The sequence below is a fragment of the Dreissena polymorpha genome, chromosome 10 (genome assembly GCF_020536995.1).
Source record: "Dreissena polymorpha isolate Duluth1 chromosome 10, UMN_Dpol_1.0, whole genome shotgun sequence".
Classification (NCBI taxonomy): Eukaryota; Metazoa; Mollusca; class Bivalvia; order Myida; family Dreissenidae; genus Dreissena; species Dreissena polymorpha.
Window position 1 is genome coordinate 42572295 of NC_068364.1, and position 19630 is coordinate 42591924.

At 33.3% G+C, this 19630-nt stretch overlaps 1 protein-coding gene across 1 annotated transcript in view; it reads right to left on the reverse strand.

Annotated features, from left to right (window-relative positions):
- Window positions 1–19630, reverse strand: part of LOC127848523 (uncharacterized) — a 35088-nt gene that overhangs the window by 10089 nt on the left and 5369 nt on the right. Inside the window, exons 2-3 of the mRNA XM_052381034.1 lie at window positions 3660–3975; window positions 1195–1332 (exon numbers count right to left, since the gene is read on the reverse strand). Of these exons, the coding sequence (XP_052236994.1) occupies window positions 1195–1332; window positions 3660–3957 (436 nt within the window). The 5' untranslated portion in view covers window positions 3958–3975. The remainder of the gene's footprint in view (window positions 1–1194; window positions 1333–3659; window positions 3976–19630) is intronic.

The window sequence follows — 19630 nt, forward strand, 5'->3', positions numbered from 1 at the left end:
GAAAAAAAATGAAAGAGGTTCACCCCAGGATCATTCCTGAGAAATTTCATCAGAATTGGACCAATAGTTTAGGAGAAGAAGATGTTTAAAAGGAAAAGTTAACGCACGGACGCACGCACGCAAGCACCACGGACACAGGACCATGACATAAGCCCCGCTGGCCTCTGGCTAGTGGAACTAAAACAGACTTCCTTAAACATAAAAAAAAAAAAATAAATAAAATAAATATAAATATATACGTACCTCCCACTAATCAGTGACAAGTTAAGAAAGAAGTGGTGAATTAATAATTAATTAATACGTACTCAATATTTCAGTATGTGTTTAATACACATCATCTATACGCGTGTACAAAATATCATCCAAAATCTTTACAAATATTACACTAGTAATCATTTACGACGTCACAGTTACTGTAAAGAGGCCCTCTCCTAGTAGGATTTGCGCCTCATTTGCAATGACTTTTCATTCACGACGTTATAAAATGTGTCAACAACAAAATATATGCCTTACTTATGTTTAATGAGAGCATTTCAGACGTCAAATCATCAGAAGATTCAAGCAACTGGTCTTTGAGTTACTCTTTATAATTCATAATAGATGAATATCATTCTTCCAATCAGTGTATTCTTTTAGGTAAGTCTTCGATTATTTTTTAACGATGACTCTTGTAATCTAGGGTTTGCAAAACATGTTCAACTGTTCTGTAAAACGCATCTGTTTTATTAACTGTGCGATTATCATTCCGAAATCAGCACAACACTTAACTTTTGGTCTCTGTGCACGTATTTTTTTCTTAAATTATTTGTCGTTTTCATTTGCTCGTGTCCAGTATGTTGTTTATTGTATCAGTTTTCTCAGATGGCGTTACAATAATAGCAGTAGACTCTCACGAATAATAGCAGTAGACTCTCACGAAATATTTAGAGGCAACAATTTTATTCATAAAAATATGCATCAGTTTTCTTGGATTTAATGAAAATCCATATTTGAATATTTTGAATTTTACCAGGAATGATAATGACTTTATTATTTATTGTAAATTTTAAGATTTACATAAGTGCCGATTTGATCTGAGAGTTAAGTAATACGGCGCAGGTGTTAACAAATGAATAAAAAATAAAAGTTCTAACTTAAAAATATTTGCATTTATACAATTTTCGCACTAAGTTTTGTGCTTTAATGCATGCTTACCTTTGACTTGCGAATAGTTATCCCCATTATAATTTGTCTTAACACCACTGGTTTTCTCTCCTATTGTGTTACAGCCGCCTCCTGGGACCGATTGTGTGTGTTGTTTTCCTGTGGCTGTCTCATCAAGCACACCTGCCTCTGTTATTGTATACGATTTGGTTTAAGATAGATAAACGTATATATAGTTTTCGTTTGAATGTGCAGTTAAATAACTACGAATATTTCGACTGATTTTCAAGTTTCACATTAAATCAGAATTCTCCAAAACAACGATGAATGCCTGTAATATAATGATAATGCTCATTACCATGCTATAATGCTGATTATGATGATGATGATGTTGATAATTATGATGATGATAATTATGATGAAGCTGTAGCTGCTGCTGATGATGATGAAGCTGTTGCTGCTGCGGATGATGATGATGGTTATGGTGCTGCTGCTGCGGATAATGATGATGATGATGATGATTTTGGTGCTGCTCCTGATGATGATGGTGGTGGTGGTGATGATGATGGTGATGATGCTGGTGAAGATATGATGATGATGATGATAATGATGATGATGATGGTGATGATGGTGATGATGATTGTGATTATGGTGATGATGTTGATAATGATAATGATGTTGGTGTTACTGCTGCTGATGATGATGGTGATGATGATGATGATGATGCTGGTGAAGATATGATGATGATGATGATGATGATGATGATGATGATGATGATGATGATGCAGAAGATGATGAAGATGAAGATGATGATGCTGCTGCTGATGATGATGATGAGGAGGAGGAATAGGTTGAAGATTATGAGGAAGCTGTTGCTGCTGACCATGATGATTATGATGATTTTTATTAAGATACCAGCGAATCTTATCATGTTAATTTCACGTTAGCACGAGTAGATTAATTATTTTACTTTGGCTTTGTGCAAGTTTTTTAACCATTGAAAAACAAATACATTAGGTTATTAAGCGCATATCAAATTATACAATTATTCAATTTAAATACCACAATGCTTATAATAATTTACCTGTTAGAGGGAAGATTGACAGGTTTGCGATGATATTGCATAATTATTTTGACAATAAATAATATAACACTCATTAAAACTTCCTCTGACTTTAATTATATATAAATAACTGTTTCATGGCCTAATTTTATACTTTAACTCTTAGGTGTGTCCAGGAACTTTTCGGTAGAGAGATAAGTTTTAAACGCGACTTGGCGTCTTATGATGGGTTGAATTCGTGAAGTTATTTTAAGACCGACCAATATATGGCAAAGTTTTGGCAGACACATAAGTTTTCAAGATTTTTCATTACTTTGACTTTTGACCTGGACGTGTGGCCTTGACTTTGCATGCAAGGAGATGGTTGTTTAACGCTACATTGCGTCTTAAGATTCTTCGAATCTATGTCAAGTTATATCCTCAATATATGTCACAGTTAGCGCAGATACTGGAGTTTTCAAGCTGTTTAACTAAGACTGTATACCTGTGAAAGTGGTAACAAAGGTTAAGGGTTCATAGAGTTAGGCTCCAATAGTTTGACTTAGACTGTTTACCTTTGAACGTGGTAACAAAGGTTAAGGGTTCATAGAGTTAGGCTCCAATAGTTTGACTGACACTGTTTACCTTTAAACGTGGTAACAAAGGTTAAGGGATCATAGAGTTAGGCTCCAATAGTTTGACTGACACTGTTTACCTTTAAACGTGGTAACAAATGTTAAGGGTTTCTAGAGCAAGGCTCAACTAGTTAGGCTTAGGCTGTATACACGTGAACGTGATAACAAAGATCTGGGCTCAACTAGTTTGAATTAGACTATTTACCTGTGACAGTGGTAACAAAGGTTAAGGGTTCCTAGAGCTAGGCTCAACTAGTTTGACTTAGACTGTAACCTGTGAACGTGGTTACAAATGTTAAGGGTTCCTAGAACAAGGTTCAAATAGTTTGACTTAGACTGTTTACCTGTGACAGTGGTAACAAAGGTTAAGGGTTCCTAGAGCTAGACTCAACTAGTTTGACTTAGACTGTAACCTGTGAACGTCGTTACAAAGGTTAAGGGTTCATAGAGCTAGGCTCAACTAGTTTGGATTAGACTGTAACCCGTGAACGTGGTTACAAAGGTTAAGGGTTCCTAGAGCAAGGTTCAAATAGTTTGGCTTAGACTGTATACCTGTGAAAGCGGTAACAAAGGTTAAGGGTTCCTAGTGCTATGCTCAACTAGATTGGCTTAGACTGCATACCTGTGAAGGCGGTAACAAAGGGTTTCTAGAGAAAGGCTCAACTTGTTTGGCTTAGACTGTTTACTTGCGAACGTGATAACAAAGGTAAATGGCTATTTATTATTAGCAAGGATTAGACACAATTTCACTACACAATTAATCCCATTTGTAAACAATATTTTCATAAACAAATATAATAATTAAATGTATATCTTCAGAAATTTATTAAAACAATTACCTGGATTTTGTGAATCGACATTGGTATTTTCAAGCAGGTCCGCTAAGTGTTGAGACCCATTTTCTTTCAATGCATCTATGAATAGAGCGTATGCATAATCGTCTTTCTGTAGCAGTTTTTTAATAAAGCAATTATTTCTACTTTCTTGAGTATTGGGATTGAATCCCGTGATTTCATCTTTATCGCTGAATTTGAAGACATTTTTCTCAATAAAAATATCAAGAAGATCTTTTGCATCAAAATCCTTTTTTATTGCTCGCAAGTTTTTAGTTATTTTCTGCTGCAGGTCCTGCCTCATTGTGCTGATTTTCAATACCTGAAAAAGAAAATATATGTATTCATATTAATAGATGGTATACGTAGGATTCACATTGTACGTTGTTTAGACACCTCAAATGGTTGATCATAAAAACAGGTGATCTCTTAATGCAGGGCGATTTATTGAAGCAACTGGTCTCGTTTTGCAAACGTATGGTTGCTAATTAATTAACAGACGAGGGAAAAACATATATTGCATAGTGATTGCAATTTATTTATTTGGACAATATAAAACAGGAATAAATAATAATTGTTGAGTTAACTTTATCTATTTTCGTTTATACAGGTTTATTTCTTATGAAATAAAAGTTTCATAACAGGCATTTAACCGTCTTAAAATGCTTGTCATTACAAGTCATTTCTATTTAATGAATTGCCATGTGGTTTATACTGTCAATGTCTCGGGAGTTTATTGCAAACTATTTTTTTGCACCGTTCAAAAATGTATAGCTTACACACATATTATATATTTAGATCAAAAGCACATTGCTGCACAATGAAGTGCATTTCCGATTATTCTCCAACCATCATGTGCCATTTTATATGTAAACTCAGATTAATGATGTCGTGGCACAGCTGTCAAAATATGATCCCGTACTGTCCATTATCTAACACAGAAGAATACCGCAGAACATTATTGGATAAACGAACCAAAGAAATACCCCTACGATAATCATCACAATATATGTGCACATGTCAGACGCATAGAAAAAATGTTAATGTGAAGCACGGAGCGTATATTGACAGGAGTTGAAACGAGTATTTGACCCTTACCGTAGTAAATTCAAATTTATGCAAAAACTAATCATCCGATTTTGTTGGTTTATACGTTATCTTGTTGCTTATTAATTCCTCTTTCAAAAAAATATAACTTTAAGTATATTTCCGTTGTTATTAATGGATGTATAGCGAGTTAAACTCGAGAAACACACATTTTATGTTTTACCCACGCGCGTTTAATCTTGTCGATACTTTGTTACGTAACCAGTGGCTATCGATTAGCGTACATCGAAGCGCCGAGGTTATACATTTTGATGTACCCACTAACGTCTTTTTTCTAATTTTTCTTTTATTTCTCAGCCGATTTCGACAAATTATATATCATTAGAAAGCCTACATTTCGTAGTTTTCAGATATATAAATATATATGAAGTTTTACTTCTAATTTGAACAGCCCGGCGAGTTATAACTTTAACTTTTGCAAATATCATACCGTTTTAGAATCTATATTTACGGTAAACATGGTCGTACTTTATACAGATTTGCAATGTTTATATTATGAGTTCAGTTTTTAAAACTACATCTGGCTTAGGAGAATAGAATTCTGTATACGATAGAAAAAAATGGGTTTAAAAAATGAAAGTAAATAAGGAATAACTTTGTACGAAAGTAGCTCGCGTTCATAACGCTCCGAACTGATGCTACGGTCTTGGCGAATATGCTTTTGTTTAGATACCGACCATTAAATTTACGTTGCCAGGATTATTATATTTTTTATCGAATATATTGTTACCGAAACATATCAATAAATCTTACTATTAATGAAGCTTAATAAATCAACGGTTTCAGCTCTTGTTTATAACACTGAAAGGGTGATAATTTTATATGAGACCTCGTATATAGCGGACCCTCTTGATATTTTCGGCTTTGCTCACTTCAAATAAAATGGGTGTGAAAATCATTAGTTTGTTGTTTATTATCAAAGAGGTTATTGTGTATAATGATATGAAAGGTGATGTACCTTAAATTATCAATTAATTAAACTTATTTAGAGATTCTTAAAAATCACGGTATGTTACGCAGATCAATTCGTATTTTGACATCAGTGCATCATGTCCAACTATTCAAAATCGGATTTTGTCACTGGGATGATGACGACTTAGATTTAGACGAATTGTTAGGTGATTACACATGTAGCAGTGATGATTCTGAGAATGTAAAACCATGTAAGAAAGTAAAAGTGACAAAAGCAATCGAATCAGTGGGTGTCTACCAGTGTACAGAGTGCCCAAAATCTTACAGGACAATGTCTCGTTTTCGGGGTCATATGATTTCCAAGCACGGATACGAAAGAGTGAATGGTAAATATTTCATTTGATACATCATACTTATTTCATCGATTGCATCTGAATCGGAGGGCATTATTGCTAGTGGTAAAGAGTAACATATCTTGTTCAGTTTGACTAAGGTAGGTTGTTTTTATAGTTAATTTATTAAACTTCATTAATAATTAGCTTTATTGATATGTTTCGTGAACAAAATATTTCAATATACTACATAAAAAATATAATCATCATGACAAAGGAAATTAAATGGCCGGTATCTAAACAAAGGAATAATCGCCAAGACCGTAGCATCAGTTCTCTGCGCTAGGACCGCGCGATACTTTCGTACAAAGTCATTCCTTACTTAATTTCATTTTTAAAACCATTTTTTTTTCTATCGTATTCAGAATTCTATTCTCCTAAGCAAGATGTAATTTTTAAAACTGAACTCCATATATTAACGCTACAAATCGGTATAAAGTACGAACATGTCACCGTAAATCTAGACTCTAAAACGGTGTGATATTTGCAAAAGTTAAAGTTATAACTCGCCGGGCTGCCCAAATCAGAAGAAAAACATAATATATATTTATATATCTGAAAACTACGTAACGTAGGCTTTCTAATGATATATAATTTGTCAAAATCGGCCGAGAAATGAAAGTATAATAAACAAAAGACGTGAGTGGGTACATCAAAATGTATAACCTCGGCGCTTCGATGTACGCTAATCGATAGCTACTGGTTACGTAACAAAGTATCGACAAGCTATTTGCCGATACGGTCCAGTTTCATATTCGTCTCCTCTAGAGTCCGTGTGTGAAGCAAAATAAAAAATATATGTTTAAATTACAATACTAGTGTTAAAAGCGAGGGATCAATGATATGCCATGCAACTACAGGTCATATAAAAATTCGATATTTCAAACGAGCAAAGAATCTATATCTTACCTCCTATAAAATGACTTAATTCGATTGGCTTAGAGCGGTCACGTGCCCATGGTGTATTTTCCTTACACCCGAGTAATTTCCAGACACCCCGATAAATCGAGAAGTCGGCTGAGATATAATCGTTACACAGTAAGTAACTGATGATGTATGGGATATACCCCCTCAGAAATTTCCTACCTTACGAGAGCGAATCATAATTTCATACCATACTCGTTTGGTATGAAATTACCGAGGGTGTATATCCCATACACCATCAGATACTAACTGTGTAACCATTAAACTTATTAACTAATTGTTTTTTAACCGCAGACCGCTATTGTTTTGTGCCTGATTTAAGACTGTGTCGCCAGGCATACATTCATATAATGTACTGTCGGTTTAACGTGTAGATGTTTATCATTTACTTGAGTGATTACGATTCTTTGTTAAAGGGATCTTTTCACGCTTTGGTAAATTGACAAAATTACAAGAAGGTGTTTCAGATTCGCAAATTTTCGTTTAAGTTATGATATTTGTGAGGAAACAGTAATACCGAACATTTACCATGGTCTTATAAATATAGACATTATATGCATCTTTTGACGATTTAAAAACCTGAAAATTATAAAGCATTGGAACGCGAAACGATTGAATAATTTGTTTTGATTGTTGTCGTTTAATTTTGTGAAACTACGAAGATTGCTTATATAAAGTATAAAATACGTCTTTCATATATGCTTGGAAGAATGGCCGAGCGGTCTAATTGGTTTTTACTCCAGGACTCCGGGGGTCACTGATTCGAGCCCTGATGCGGTCTACTTTTTTTTCCTTTTATTAATTTTATTCTTGATTTTTTTACTGCAGCTTTTTGGATGCAATGTTTACATTTATTAATATAAAGCATTTAATGACAAACTTCAAAACATGCCTAAATCTGTGAAAAGGCCCCTTTTTAATAAGGTAACGGCATTATGAATAAGTCATTATTAACGTATAACTACACACGTAGAAGTTACTTTAAGTTATTTTAGTATATAACAATAAGAAACTGTTACACATCCCAATTTTTAAGATAACTGGTGCTAACACATTACTCGTACATTATCACATTAAAGAGTTCTGAGTTGATTTTATAGTTTACCAATCAAATAGCAGATATTTAAATGTATTAACCAATGCAATGTGTCTTTTTGACATGGAGGTAACAAACAATTCGCATTTTACCTCATTATGTGATCATCTGTTTGAAGGAATGGTTAATAAATATATATGCAATATATATTTGGTTGTTTGCTGGTAAATATTACATATTTTATATTTATTTTTACAATTACTCTTTACAAGTAACTGTTTCATATTTTGTATTTCATTATGTTTATTGATATACGTGTTTTACTATATATAATAACTATTGTTTATTATATAATTATAAATATAATAATGTATTTCATTAGCTCACCATATCTGTTAGTAAACACGTATTGTCTTGTTTATCTTTCAACAAAGTGACGGAGCTACGGGACTAATCGACTTATATAATAAATAGACAAGTATATATGCGTGTGCGCGAAATACAAACACTTGACAATTTTATAACAGCACCGCATTGTGAAGATACAAAGATTGGTCATCAGACCAATCACAAACTAGACAGCAGTCAGTGCGGTTAGGCACTGATGTAAGCTTAATGGTCATTATTGACAATGCTACTTAGCAAACAGCCACTGACAAAGAAAAAACATAACGCGATTTGGTTTATTAAGTATGTATACATAGTAACAACCACGTTATGGTGCAAGTTTGTGTCCCGAGAGTTAAGGTTTAACGACCTTTATAGATATAGAAACACTTAACGTCGCCACTTGTTAGAAATGAAAGCTCTTAAGGGGTTTCTTTTTCACAAACCAAAAGTCCTGACCGCAGGGTAACATGCTTTGAATTTGATAATAAGCGCTAATGGTTGGACGCATGATGATTATACTTTTTATAGAACAGTTTGAATAAAATATTTCGGTATCAGGTTCAATCAGAATATATGTAAGCAATAAGAAAACTACCCTTCTTTTGCACTTCATTAGTATACTGGTTTGTTGGTTCACAGCTTTGGGGCTACTTCCTGTGCTCAAAATGGCAGCACCAATCCTGGCAAATGTCGGTGTGTTATTTCGGAGGTAAACAAGTTGGGTTAAAACACATATATTTTTAATGTTTTCTTTTTCCAATGACTTATTTGTCTACATGTATACTGGAAAGTAACATACTTTCAGGTCCTGGTGCAAACTTTATAGAGAACAAATAATGCATTTATTTGCGCACACGTTACCAAAAGCTCGTGTTCCATTTTCCGCAACGTGAACATCGTAAGCTTATCGGACTGCGTTTTGTCCATCATGCGGTATCACTCGTCCGTCGTGCGGTATCACTCGTCCATCATGCGGTATCACTCGTCCATCATGCGGTATCACTAGTCAATCATGCGGTATCACTCGTCCGTCGTGCGGTATCACTCGTCCGTCGTAAGCTTACGTTTGATGCAAACAAACTTTGTTTCATAAAGCGCTGGAAATATTTTCACGAAACTTAAAAAAATGCGACTTTAGTAATCCTCCTTTAAAGTGTTTGATCAGCATCTTTCATAGGTTACCAGAAATAAATAAAGATTTTCGAATTAATACTTCGAAATTATTCTCTTCTGGAACGTAAGGCTCAGAGGGTTCATATTTGGTATGTACCATTGTTTAGTGGTCTTTAATAAAGAATGTTTAAATAATGCACATCAAGTAAAAACTGGCGCTGTTTACGAAACAAAACTTTATTGTTAAACGTCCGTTTGTTTGTTCAAGTGAATGAATAAACAAAATCGAGGAACATAAAACAACAATCCATACAAACAACGATAATTTTCATGAGCATATGTTGTTGAGAAGGGTAGACCGAGTCGTCTTCAAGCTCAAGGTCAAATAGTTGTAAAATTATTTCAAATGATCTAAGGGGTGTTGCGGCAGTTTATTTAACCGAGGATATATTTATAGCAACACCGATGATGATATGATCACATCTCAATATTTTTGTTATAAGTATCATCAGAAATGACCGATTTGGTTCATAATACAATTGTAAGTGGTTCGATCCCTGGTGGGGTTAACTTTTTTATACTTTTTTTCTTTCTTTAATTTCATTCTTGTTTTATACTGGAGCTCTTTAGTAATGTTGTTTTATAATTTATGAATTTAAAGCATTTAACACAAACTTCAAAACATGCCTAAATCTGTGAACATGTAAGTTATTAATGATTACGGTCGAGTTTGGTACTGTATGGTATTATGTTTGTGATTAAATATTTTTTTTTATAAATGTCTTTTGGTAAGCTGTTGCGATCCCAGTTAAGATTGTAAACAATTTCTAATGTTTATGCATATTTCTAACAATTTAGGTACCGGTACTTGGGTTTTGCCTTATTGCTGTATTTTATGAAATTTGACGTCTAGACGATTGGGATAATTAAACAAAAAATCTCTGTTAAAAGTGCAGTGACCCCATATTTTTATTTGTGTTTTATGATGAGAATACGTAGATGAACATATTTGAGCAGTTTCGCAGAATTCTATTTGACAGATTTTTTTAAAATTTCATTTATGTGTTACAATAGTAAAAAATGACGTTTTTTTTGGATGACATAAAAATTATAAAACATAAATTTCTTAAAATGTAACTTGTGTACTCCATTTTATTGGTTTAATTAAATGGTATATGATGTATCTTAGCTTATATTATATCTACATGTTGGCAATTATAAATATAAATATAAATTTTGGACAAAATCTATTCGATGGAAAAAAGTCAGCAAAACTGCAGCAACACCCCTTAAACAAAACCTTACTCATTAAAAAAGCATAAGTAATGGAAATAAGTAAACCAATACGACTTCGGCTCGCCTAAGAACGCTCTTAAATGTTATCAGGTGTTGGTACAAGTTTAGAGAATAATAACATACTTTTACGGCTAAAACGAAGAATTTTTATTAGTGCGAAATATAATGTACTATATTTACAACGGATTTAATGTTTTATATTTACATATTTAAAATTTAGACACAATGGGTGTAAACAAATAGCATTACATACGTTTATATCGAAAGAAATATCGTGTACCGAAGATGAATTATGTTTCGATAGAATTTAAATATTGGATTGAAGTGTGAACGTAACAAGGGAGACAACCGAATTTGGAACTAGGCCGATGTCAAAATGTATATATTGGTAATAACTTTTTTTGAAACCATCAATACAAACTGTTTGTTATCATTTCACATACTAATACTACTTCTAACAATAATATTACTTCTTCTACTACTTCTATTAATGCTACTACTTCTACTGTATTACAACTACTACTACTACTACTACTACTACTACTACTACTACTACTACTACTACTACTACTACTACTACTACTACTACTACTACTACTACTTCTACTACTGATACTACTACTACAACTACTTCTACTACTACTACTACTACTACTACTACTACTACTACTACTACTACTACTACTACTACTACTACTACTACTACTACTACTACTACTACTACTACGACTACTACTACTAATACTTCTGCTACTTATGCTACTATTACTTCTACTACTACTACTACTAATAGTTCGATCCCTACCTCGTTTGCTTTTTTCAAACATTTTTGTAATTAGTTTTTTATCAAATTATCAAATTTCCCTTTTGCATTTCAATAGTTACTGAGAAACAGCTCTGGACATACACAATTCCAAAAAATGCAATCAATTTAGGGGCATTACTGGATTTACCAAGCTGTTTGTGCACCACTGCAGAATAATATTTCATGTTTCCTGAGCTGCCATGCAATGCCTATTGAGAAAATATATTCTTAATTAATTAAGAGAACATAACTCTCGACATACTAAGGCTGTCCAAACAGAATATGGTCGCGCACAACAACAGTATTATGATACATATTAATTTTAACTTTGATGCACTAGTTACTGGATTACTATGCAATAATTATTGAAAAACAGGTCCGGGCGAAAAAAATCTCAATTAAGGGGGCATATCACTGGAGTCACAAAGGCTATCCGAACAAAATTTATTTGTGCACCACCACAGCGTTACAGAACACATTTGTTTTAAGTTTCAATATATTTCCATGCAAATGTAACGGATAATCATCTCTGGAGAGGAAACAAACATTGGACATTCATTATTTGTTGATAAATTAACTCTCTAGTTACCAGGTCAATTTGTGAACCGCCATGATGACATTTACTTTATTGTTTCATGAAATTCCACGAAATAGTTACTAAAAAACAGCTCCGAAAACAAACGTGTGATGGACGGACAGATGAACAAGCATATATGACCAATATTCTGACAAATTTCATGAAGACCGAGCAAGAATTCTGCGTTCACAAGTGTTAACACACACTTTAATTTCAAGACAAAGAATGGACATGGTGATATAAAAACTCAGATTTAAACAAGCGTTATAATGACTGCAATTGGATCATCTTAATTGAAACTTTGTTTACTTACCACTAATGTTGATGCTGCTTTTGGTGTGGATGCTGCTTTCGGTGCTTTAGGTGTAGAAGCTGCCTTTGCAGCCGACGTCCCTTCATTCGTTTGTCCCTTTTGTGCAGTCTATTAAAACACATGATAAATGATCAATTTTAGTCAATATTTTTAATTGGTGTATGCTTTTTAACACAAATCATGTACCCTTTGAATTACGCATAAGACTCCGTATACTAGTTAAAACATGTTAATTATATTTCTTTTTAAGATCTACGACAAAAAATGTGGAAACCAACTTGTACATATGCCCTTTCAGAGGGATAGTTAAATTAAGAATAGGTGGCTCACATCCAAGTATAATTATATCTAGTCTATTAAATCTTCCTGAATAAAATTTAAAATTAAACCTTAAGTTTCAATCAATTAAAGGACCCAACTCTCAACGATACAAATTATTCTGACTGATATTATGCAACAACCACCAAATAGTGTACTAACACAATTCTACAACGACACGTGACTTGTTTATATATATATATATATATATATATATATATATATATATATATATATATATATATATATATATATATATATATATATATATATATATATATATATATATATACAAAGAAGGAAAACTACCGTAGGTAAATCACGGGCGGAGACAAATGTTTCGAAAATAGAAATTCCAAGAAACGTTTTGCAAAATGCTAACGCGCGATTGGCAAAAGAAAAACATTTCCACGCTCTGCAGTTCATTTAATCAAAATAGTACTAAACAGTCATGCTTCGATCATTTAATGTATTTTGTTATGGTTATTTCCCTTTTATTTGAATAAATAAACACCATTTTTGTTTATGTATACAGATAAGTATGACATCACTTTGATTGTCCGCGCACTGTTTATGAATGAAGTCGACGTCGTTTGATTTTTATTGTTGTGGTTACGTCATGTTTTCGCAGAAAAGTAGAGAAAGTTAGGTCAATATAATTCTCATTTATAACCTACCTCCTTTAAATCGCGGATAACTTGTTAATAAAATCGTGTTTGAATCCAAATAATCGATGTTTAAGCGTTGGTTATTGCGGCAATAACAAACGGTTTGTCGTTCCAATGCTTGTTATCAAACCGCTCGGGCTATGTTCTCGTTGTTTAATTACTACGCATCAGAACTGCAAACCGTTGGTTATTACCGCAATAACCAACGCTTACACGTCGATTGCTTCTTATTTAATTTGAATGTCAATAACTTGCATACAACAGACAGACAACATACTCAATTTCAATAAATATAGGGGACATGACTCTAGACCTGAACCCAACACAACTTTGAACCACCACAAAATGATCCTCAAAAATTATTTTAAATTTTCCATGAACTTGCATGTGCAAGTAACTGAGAAACAGCTCCGGACAAAAAAATCCTCAGTTTCAATCAACTAAGAGGTCATTACATAATTCAATGTGTAACAGGTGGATGGATGGACGAAATGACATAACGACGGACAGACAACACGACAGGTGAATGCTTATCATTCATCCATTCCAAGCTTCAAGTCTGTATCACTTATAGATTTCAAGTTGTGCTCAGCAAACAATCAAGTATAATGATAAATAAAGGAAATAACTAAAAATATGTAAAGGAAAAGATTCTTTTGCGCTGCATTTCTCCGATGTGATATCTTTCAAACTATTTCCTATCACTTATCACCACAGACAGGCGGACAGGGGTGAATGTCATTCACCATTCTTCTATTGACAAGGTATAAAAAACAGTCACAAACTGATTCAAAACAGGTACTTACATTTCTTTTCTTGACATGGTGATTTACAAAAGAGGTTCGTTTGCGTTTAACAGATTTTTCAACTGAGCCACCAGCGGTATGATCTTCCAAAACAGTTGGATGTAGGTTCTACAAAAATGAAGAAAAACACATTTTGTCAGCAAATTATGTTGTTGGCCTTGCAGTGTTGGAGGAGAACTTCACTATACAAACACATTGGTCCAAGGGTGTCGTTTATTTTGTTTCCGAGCAGGATACTTATTATCCTAATCTTTGAACTCATTTGAAACTGCTTTAGGTGAGGAACTTAATTGCCAGCAAAAAAAGACACAACCTAAGAAATAAGATAATGATACTAGTCATAACAGCTCACTAAGAGCACATTGCAACAAGGTGATCAAAATAACAACTTAAATTGAGGAGGAATCACACTTATCTTTACGATAGCAACTTTGTTTACTGACATTCATCTGTGAGTGTGGGCCTTTCATATACTGCTTTTATCTCGACACCTAATTGATATGGTTACCTGCTGTTCAAGATATCCATTTGTTGCACCTTTTTCTCGCTTTCGATCAATGAGCTGGCTCCTTGCTGATGAAGACCAAGTACGCCCCCAAGCATCCAGGGCATCCTTTGTCTCTAATAACAAAATGAAGTTAATGTTCCACATGTTTTGATCATTGATTTATATCATTAAAAGCATTATGTTTAGTTATAAAACAAAACCAAATTTTAATTTATGAAATAAATATGTGTAAACTGTGGCACTTGACACTCTTTTGCTTTTAATTAGTAATCACATTAACTATCTGCAATGGCTGGTGAATCACAAACATTTATGATCAGCCATCATTCACCTAATGTATGCACTCACATAATCATCCTGCTTCATAAAATTAAAAAGAATGTGTACAAAAAAGTATCGGCTGCTCATAATAATCCAAGTATCCTGTTGAACCAATGTATGTTTCTTGCGGGTTTAGCAATTAAAATATTACCACATTATCATTTTACTCTGACCTTAAAATATAATCTTAATAAGCTAAGTGTAACCATGACCTTTTGGAAAGGAACCTGGGTCTAATCTGTGTATCATTAGGAAAACACGTTATCAATATTGCCTTCATAACACGCGTTGATGCCAAATTATAGTTCGTACTTACCGGCCAGATTTAGGATTTCACATAGGTGATTCCCACTTGCTTTCAGCTCAAACTGTTGGCCAATGGCTGCATTCTCTGGCAGTTGACGTCTATGAACAACAGTCGTTGTACCATCACAGTCAAACAAAAGCAACGCGTACATGTATGACATCCTGAAATGAAGATGCTACCATTTTTTTTCTGCCTGAAGTGGGGACTTATTTCTAGTCAGGATCAATAAATGAATTCTATGCTTTGTGGCTTCGGAGAAGAAGATTTTTGAAGTTTTTGCTATATACACACATTATTGTATAAACAAATTGGCAGAATCTATGCACTAGTCCACATGACAAAGATGTTTGCAAAATATTAATGCTCTATGCCTTGTGGGTAAAGAAAAGAAGATTTTTTTCCCTTTTTTTACTATATACATATAGGGAAAACACATTCCGCCCAAAGGTGGGGCTAATTTTTGCCATCGGTCCGTAATTAAGTTAATCTTTGTAGAGGCACACTTGACGATGTTTCATACCAAATATATAAGCTCTATGCCATGTAGTTTTAGAGAAGAATATTTTTTAAGTTTGATCTATTTGCATATAGGGAAAACAAATTCTGCTCATGGACGGGGCTAATTTTGGCCCCAGGTCCGTAATTTGAACTAAAAACCTTTGTAGATGCACACTAGACAATGTTTCATTGCAAATATCTAAGCTCTGTGCCTTCTGGTTTAAGATATTTTTTAAAAGTTTTTACTATATGCATATAGGGAGAACACATTCGTCCCCAGTGCGGACTAATTTTGGCCCCAGGTACGTAATTTTTATAAACCTTTGTAGAGGCCTAATAGACAATGTTTCATGCATAATATCTAAGCGTTGTGCATTGTGGTTTAAGAGAAGATTTTTGAACTTTTTACGATATACATATAAGGAAAATAAATACTATGTGCTCAGGTGAGCTAATAACCACAATGTGACAGTACATTGCACAAACCAGACATTCGAAATATTATTACCTTTCGATCAGAGATTAAAAAGTAAAAACAAAATGATTCTAGAAAATTACACCTGAGTTTCATTATAGAACTGACTATTGACTTAAAAAAATATTCCCAGTGGTAAATGTTGCAATTTATGGACAAAAAGATACGTATAAATATAGAAAATAATATATGTTTAATAAAAAAAATATTTAAAAAATGTGCCCCCTTAAAAAAACACCCTTATACTTCTATCCACTGTGCAAATACTATCAAATGACTCCCTTTCTACAGTATTATATATTTTTTTATTATTTGACTTGGAAAACTGGGAATCGGCAATGTGAAATTCGGTAATCTGGTATTCATCCATTTGAATAAGGCATATTCCATTTTTTTCTTCACAATACAGCCAGTTGAAAAGCAGCATGAACTTACTAAACAAAATGGTAAATATTAGGGAAAACCACTATGCTTTATTAATCTTCCCTTAATTAAATTATGCTTCCTGTTTTATTTCATACTAGAATTACTTGGGCTAAATAGATATCACTGATGACCATTGTGCATGCCAGGGGGTACGGACATTAGCTCTCTGGGACATTAGCCCCTAGGACATAAGCCGCAAGGACATTAGCCCCTACAAAAAAAGTGCACGCTAGGACATTAGCCCCCAGGTGTTTTAAAACGTTCATAACTATGTTTAAAGTAAGTATTTCTATTCCTTTTTTTAAATTTCATATGTAAATACATACAATTATTAATATGTTGAAGTCTAATATATACACTTCAACACCGTTATTTCGAACACCGATAATCCGAAGTCACCGTTATTTCGAAATATTTTTCGGGTCCCGATATTGGTTCTTCTTTGTTTAATATAAAATTTCATTGTTAATCCGAACTTCGTTAAACCGTAGAAATCGTTAATTCGAAGTGATTCAGTCGGTCCCAACACTATAATTCGCACCCTATTAACAATCTTTAATCCGAAGTCAAAACTGCAAAATACTGAGCGTAATTTCACACCTTTGTCGTGGCTCGTCAAAAGCCGATAATTACACCTTTGTCGTCTGCGCGAACGCCGGTGTTCAGAGAGACATCGCATATTAGTTAAAAAAATGTTAATTAATTTCCGAAAATGTATTAATATGTATGTATGTCTGATCAATTGTGCTATTCATTATATTTTATATGTTCTGTAATAAGACAAAAATAAAAACAAGAAAAATAATCGTTTTATTCCTCCGTTTGTTACAAGTGGAAATCTATTGCTATCTGACTAGTAAACGCTTTTCAGTAAGCGTGTAACTGAACCATGTGAATTCCACAACGATTCATTTTTTACAGAATCAAAGAAGTCTTCTGTCAAATGTTTATTTCGAATTATCGTTAATCCGAAGTTTTTTTAACGGTCCCGACGACTTCGAAATAACGGTGTTGAAGTGTATATTTTTTCAATATACAGCATGTTAAAGTGTCACTGCATAATTATGCTAATACTGATTAATTAATTAATTAAATGGTAAACTGTAATACCAATTAACCTATTAGAATCTACTTTAATTAGTTGAAGTCAAGCATATAGAACAGATGATGCAAAATTCTTGCTGCTTATCCAGTTGTTAAAAACTTTAATAACTTTTTCTTAAGTTATACTCACTCTTAAAATAAACAAAATTTTGAAGTAAAACATGGTTATATATACATGTACTAAGTGCTTGTTACAAAAATCTTATAATGTCATATTTATATCATTTTCAACCTTTTAATTGCATTTAATTAAAAAAAAATGAATTTAAATACCTTAAAAAATGAATTTAAAAATAGGTAGGGGCTAACATCTTAAGGGGCAAATGTCCTAAGGGGCAGATGTCCTAGGGGACTAATGTCCTAAGGGGCTAATGTCCTAGGGGCTAATGTCCTACACTCGCATGCCAGTCACATTCAAATCTGCTGCACTGGGAGCACCCCACTGTGCTAACAGCTGGGAATGCCTCTGGGCATCTGTTCTCCCCAGATCCCAGAAATTGATAACTTCCGGATTACCGCCCCTGAATACTCGAGCGCGCCTCCAAAACGGTAAAAAACACGTTTGTATTGGTCCATGAATAAAACAAGAAGGCGAAACGAATATATCGAATATATTTGAAGATTTTAATAGTCGCTGTTATCGATCTGATAATCAAATAATAGTTCGTGTTTTTTAAGATAAGTCATTACGTAATAAGTAGAAATAAGGTTTGTCTGCATTCATTTAAGAGTAATTAAACTCAGCATGAACAGGGACCTATTTGTAAAAGTCCCTGGCAAGAATAAGGTCTTGATTGTCATTTAACATGTTATTTAAAGGCGACACGTGATATGTTATCTTAATTACGGTATATACACATGTGCACACATGTGGTGTCACGAGCATATCCATAAACGCCTTTAATCCACACTTCGGACATCGCCTTCCATTTAGCGGATTCGTTCGCTCTTTTATCGCTGATGTGTTTTTTTAAGACCTTTATCTTACTGAAAATAAACGAAGTAAAATCACTTATTTGTTTCGTGTTTTTATTTTTTTATCCTTAATTTAGACTTTATTACGAAAATTAAATAAAGACCCTAGTTTAGGAAATCTACAGAACACAATTGGAACTATTCAAGTTTATTTAAGGCTCCATATTTTACATGTTGAACATGTTTATCGTGAATTTAGATGTTATTAAATTTATAAGAAATAATACAGGCTTAAACAAAGGCAGAAATCTACCTTTCAATAAATTTTTCTACCTCGGTCTGAAATCTTTCAATGTTTCGCCAACTAATATGTTCGGCACTATTTACGCTAAGATCACAAAGTTCTTCAGACTTTAAATATTTCTATAAACTTTATAATTTTCATTGCATAATTTTATTCCATAAAGAAATCATTAAATTTTATACAAAGGCATTACTGAAAGGTATGCTTAAAAAAGCAAACTTGGCATTAAACATTACGTATTGTCAATGAATATTGTTGAAGAGACACATATTTTATAAATCTATCGTGTATATTTCTTATTTAACTTATATTGATTAACGATGTTTAACAAATCGACACTTGGTTTCATGTTTCAATTGTTTTCAATCCTACTGTGCAAAGTCATTAAAGGGATCTTTTCACGCTTTGGTAAATTGACAAAATTGAAAAAAGTTGTTTCAGATTCGCAAATTTTCGTTTTAG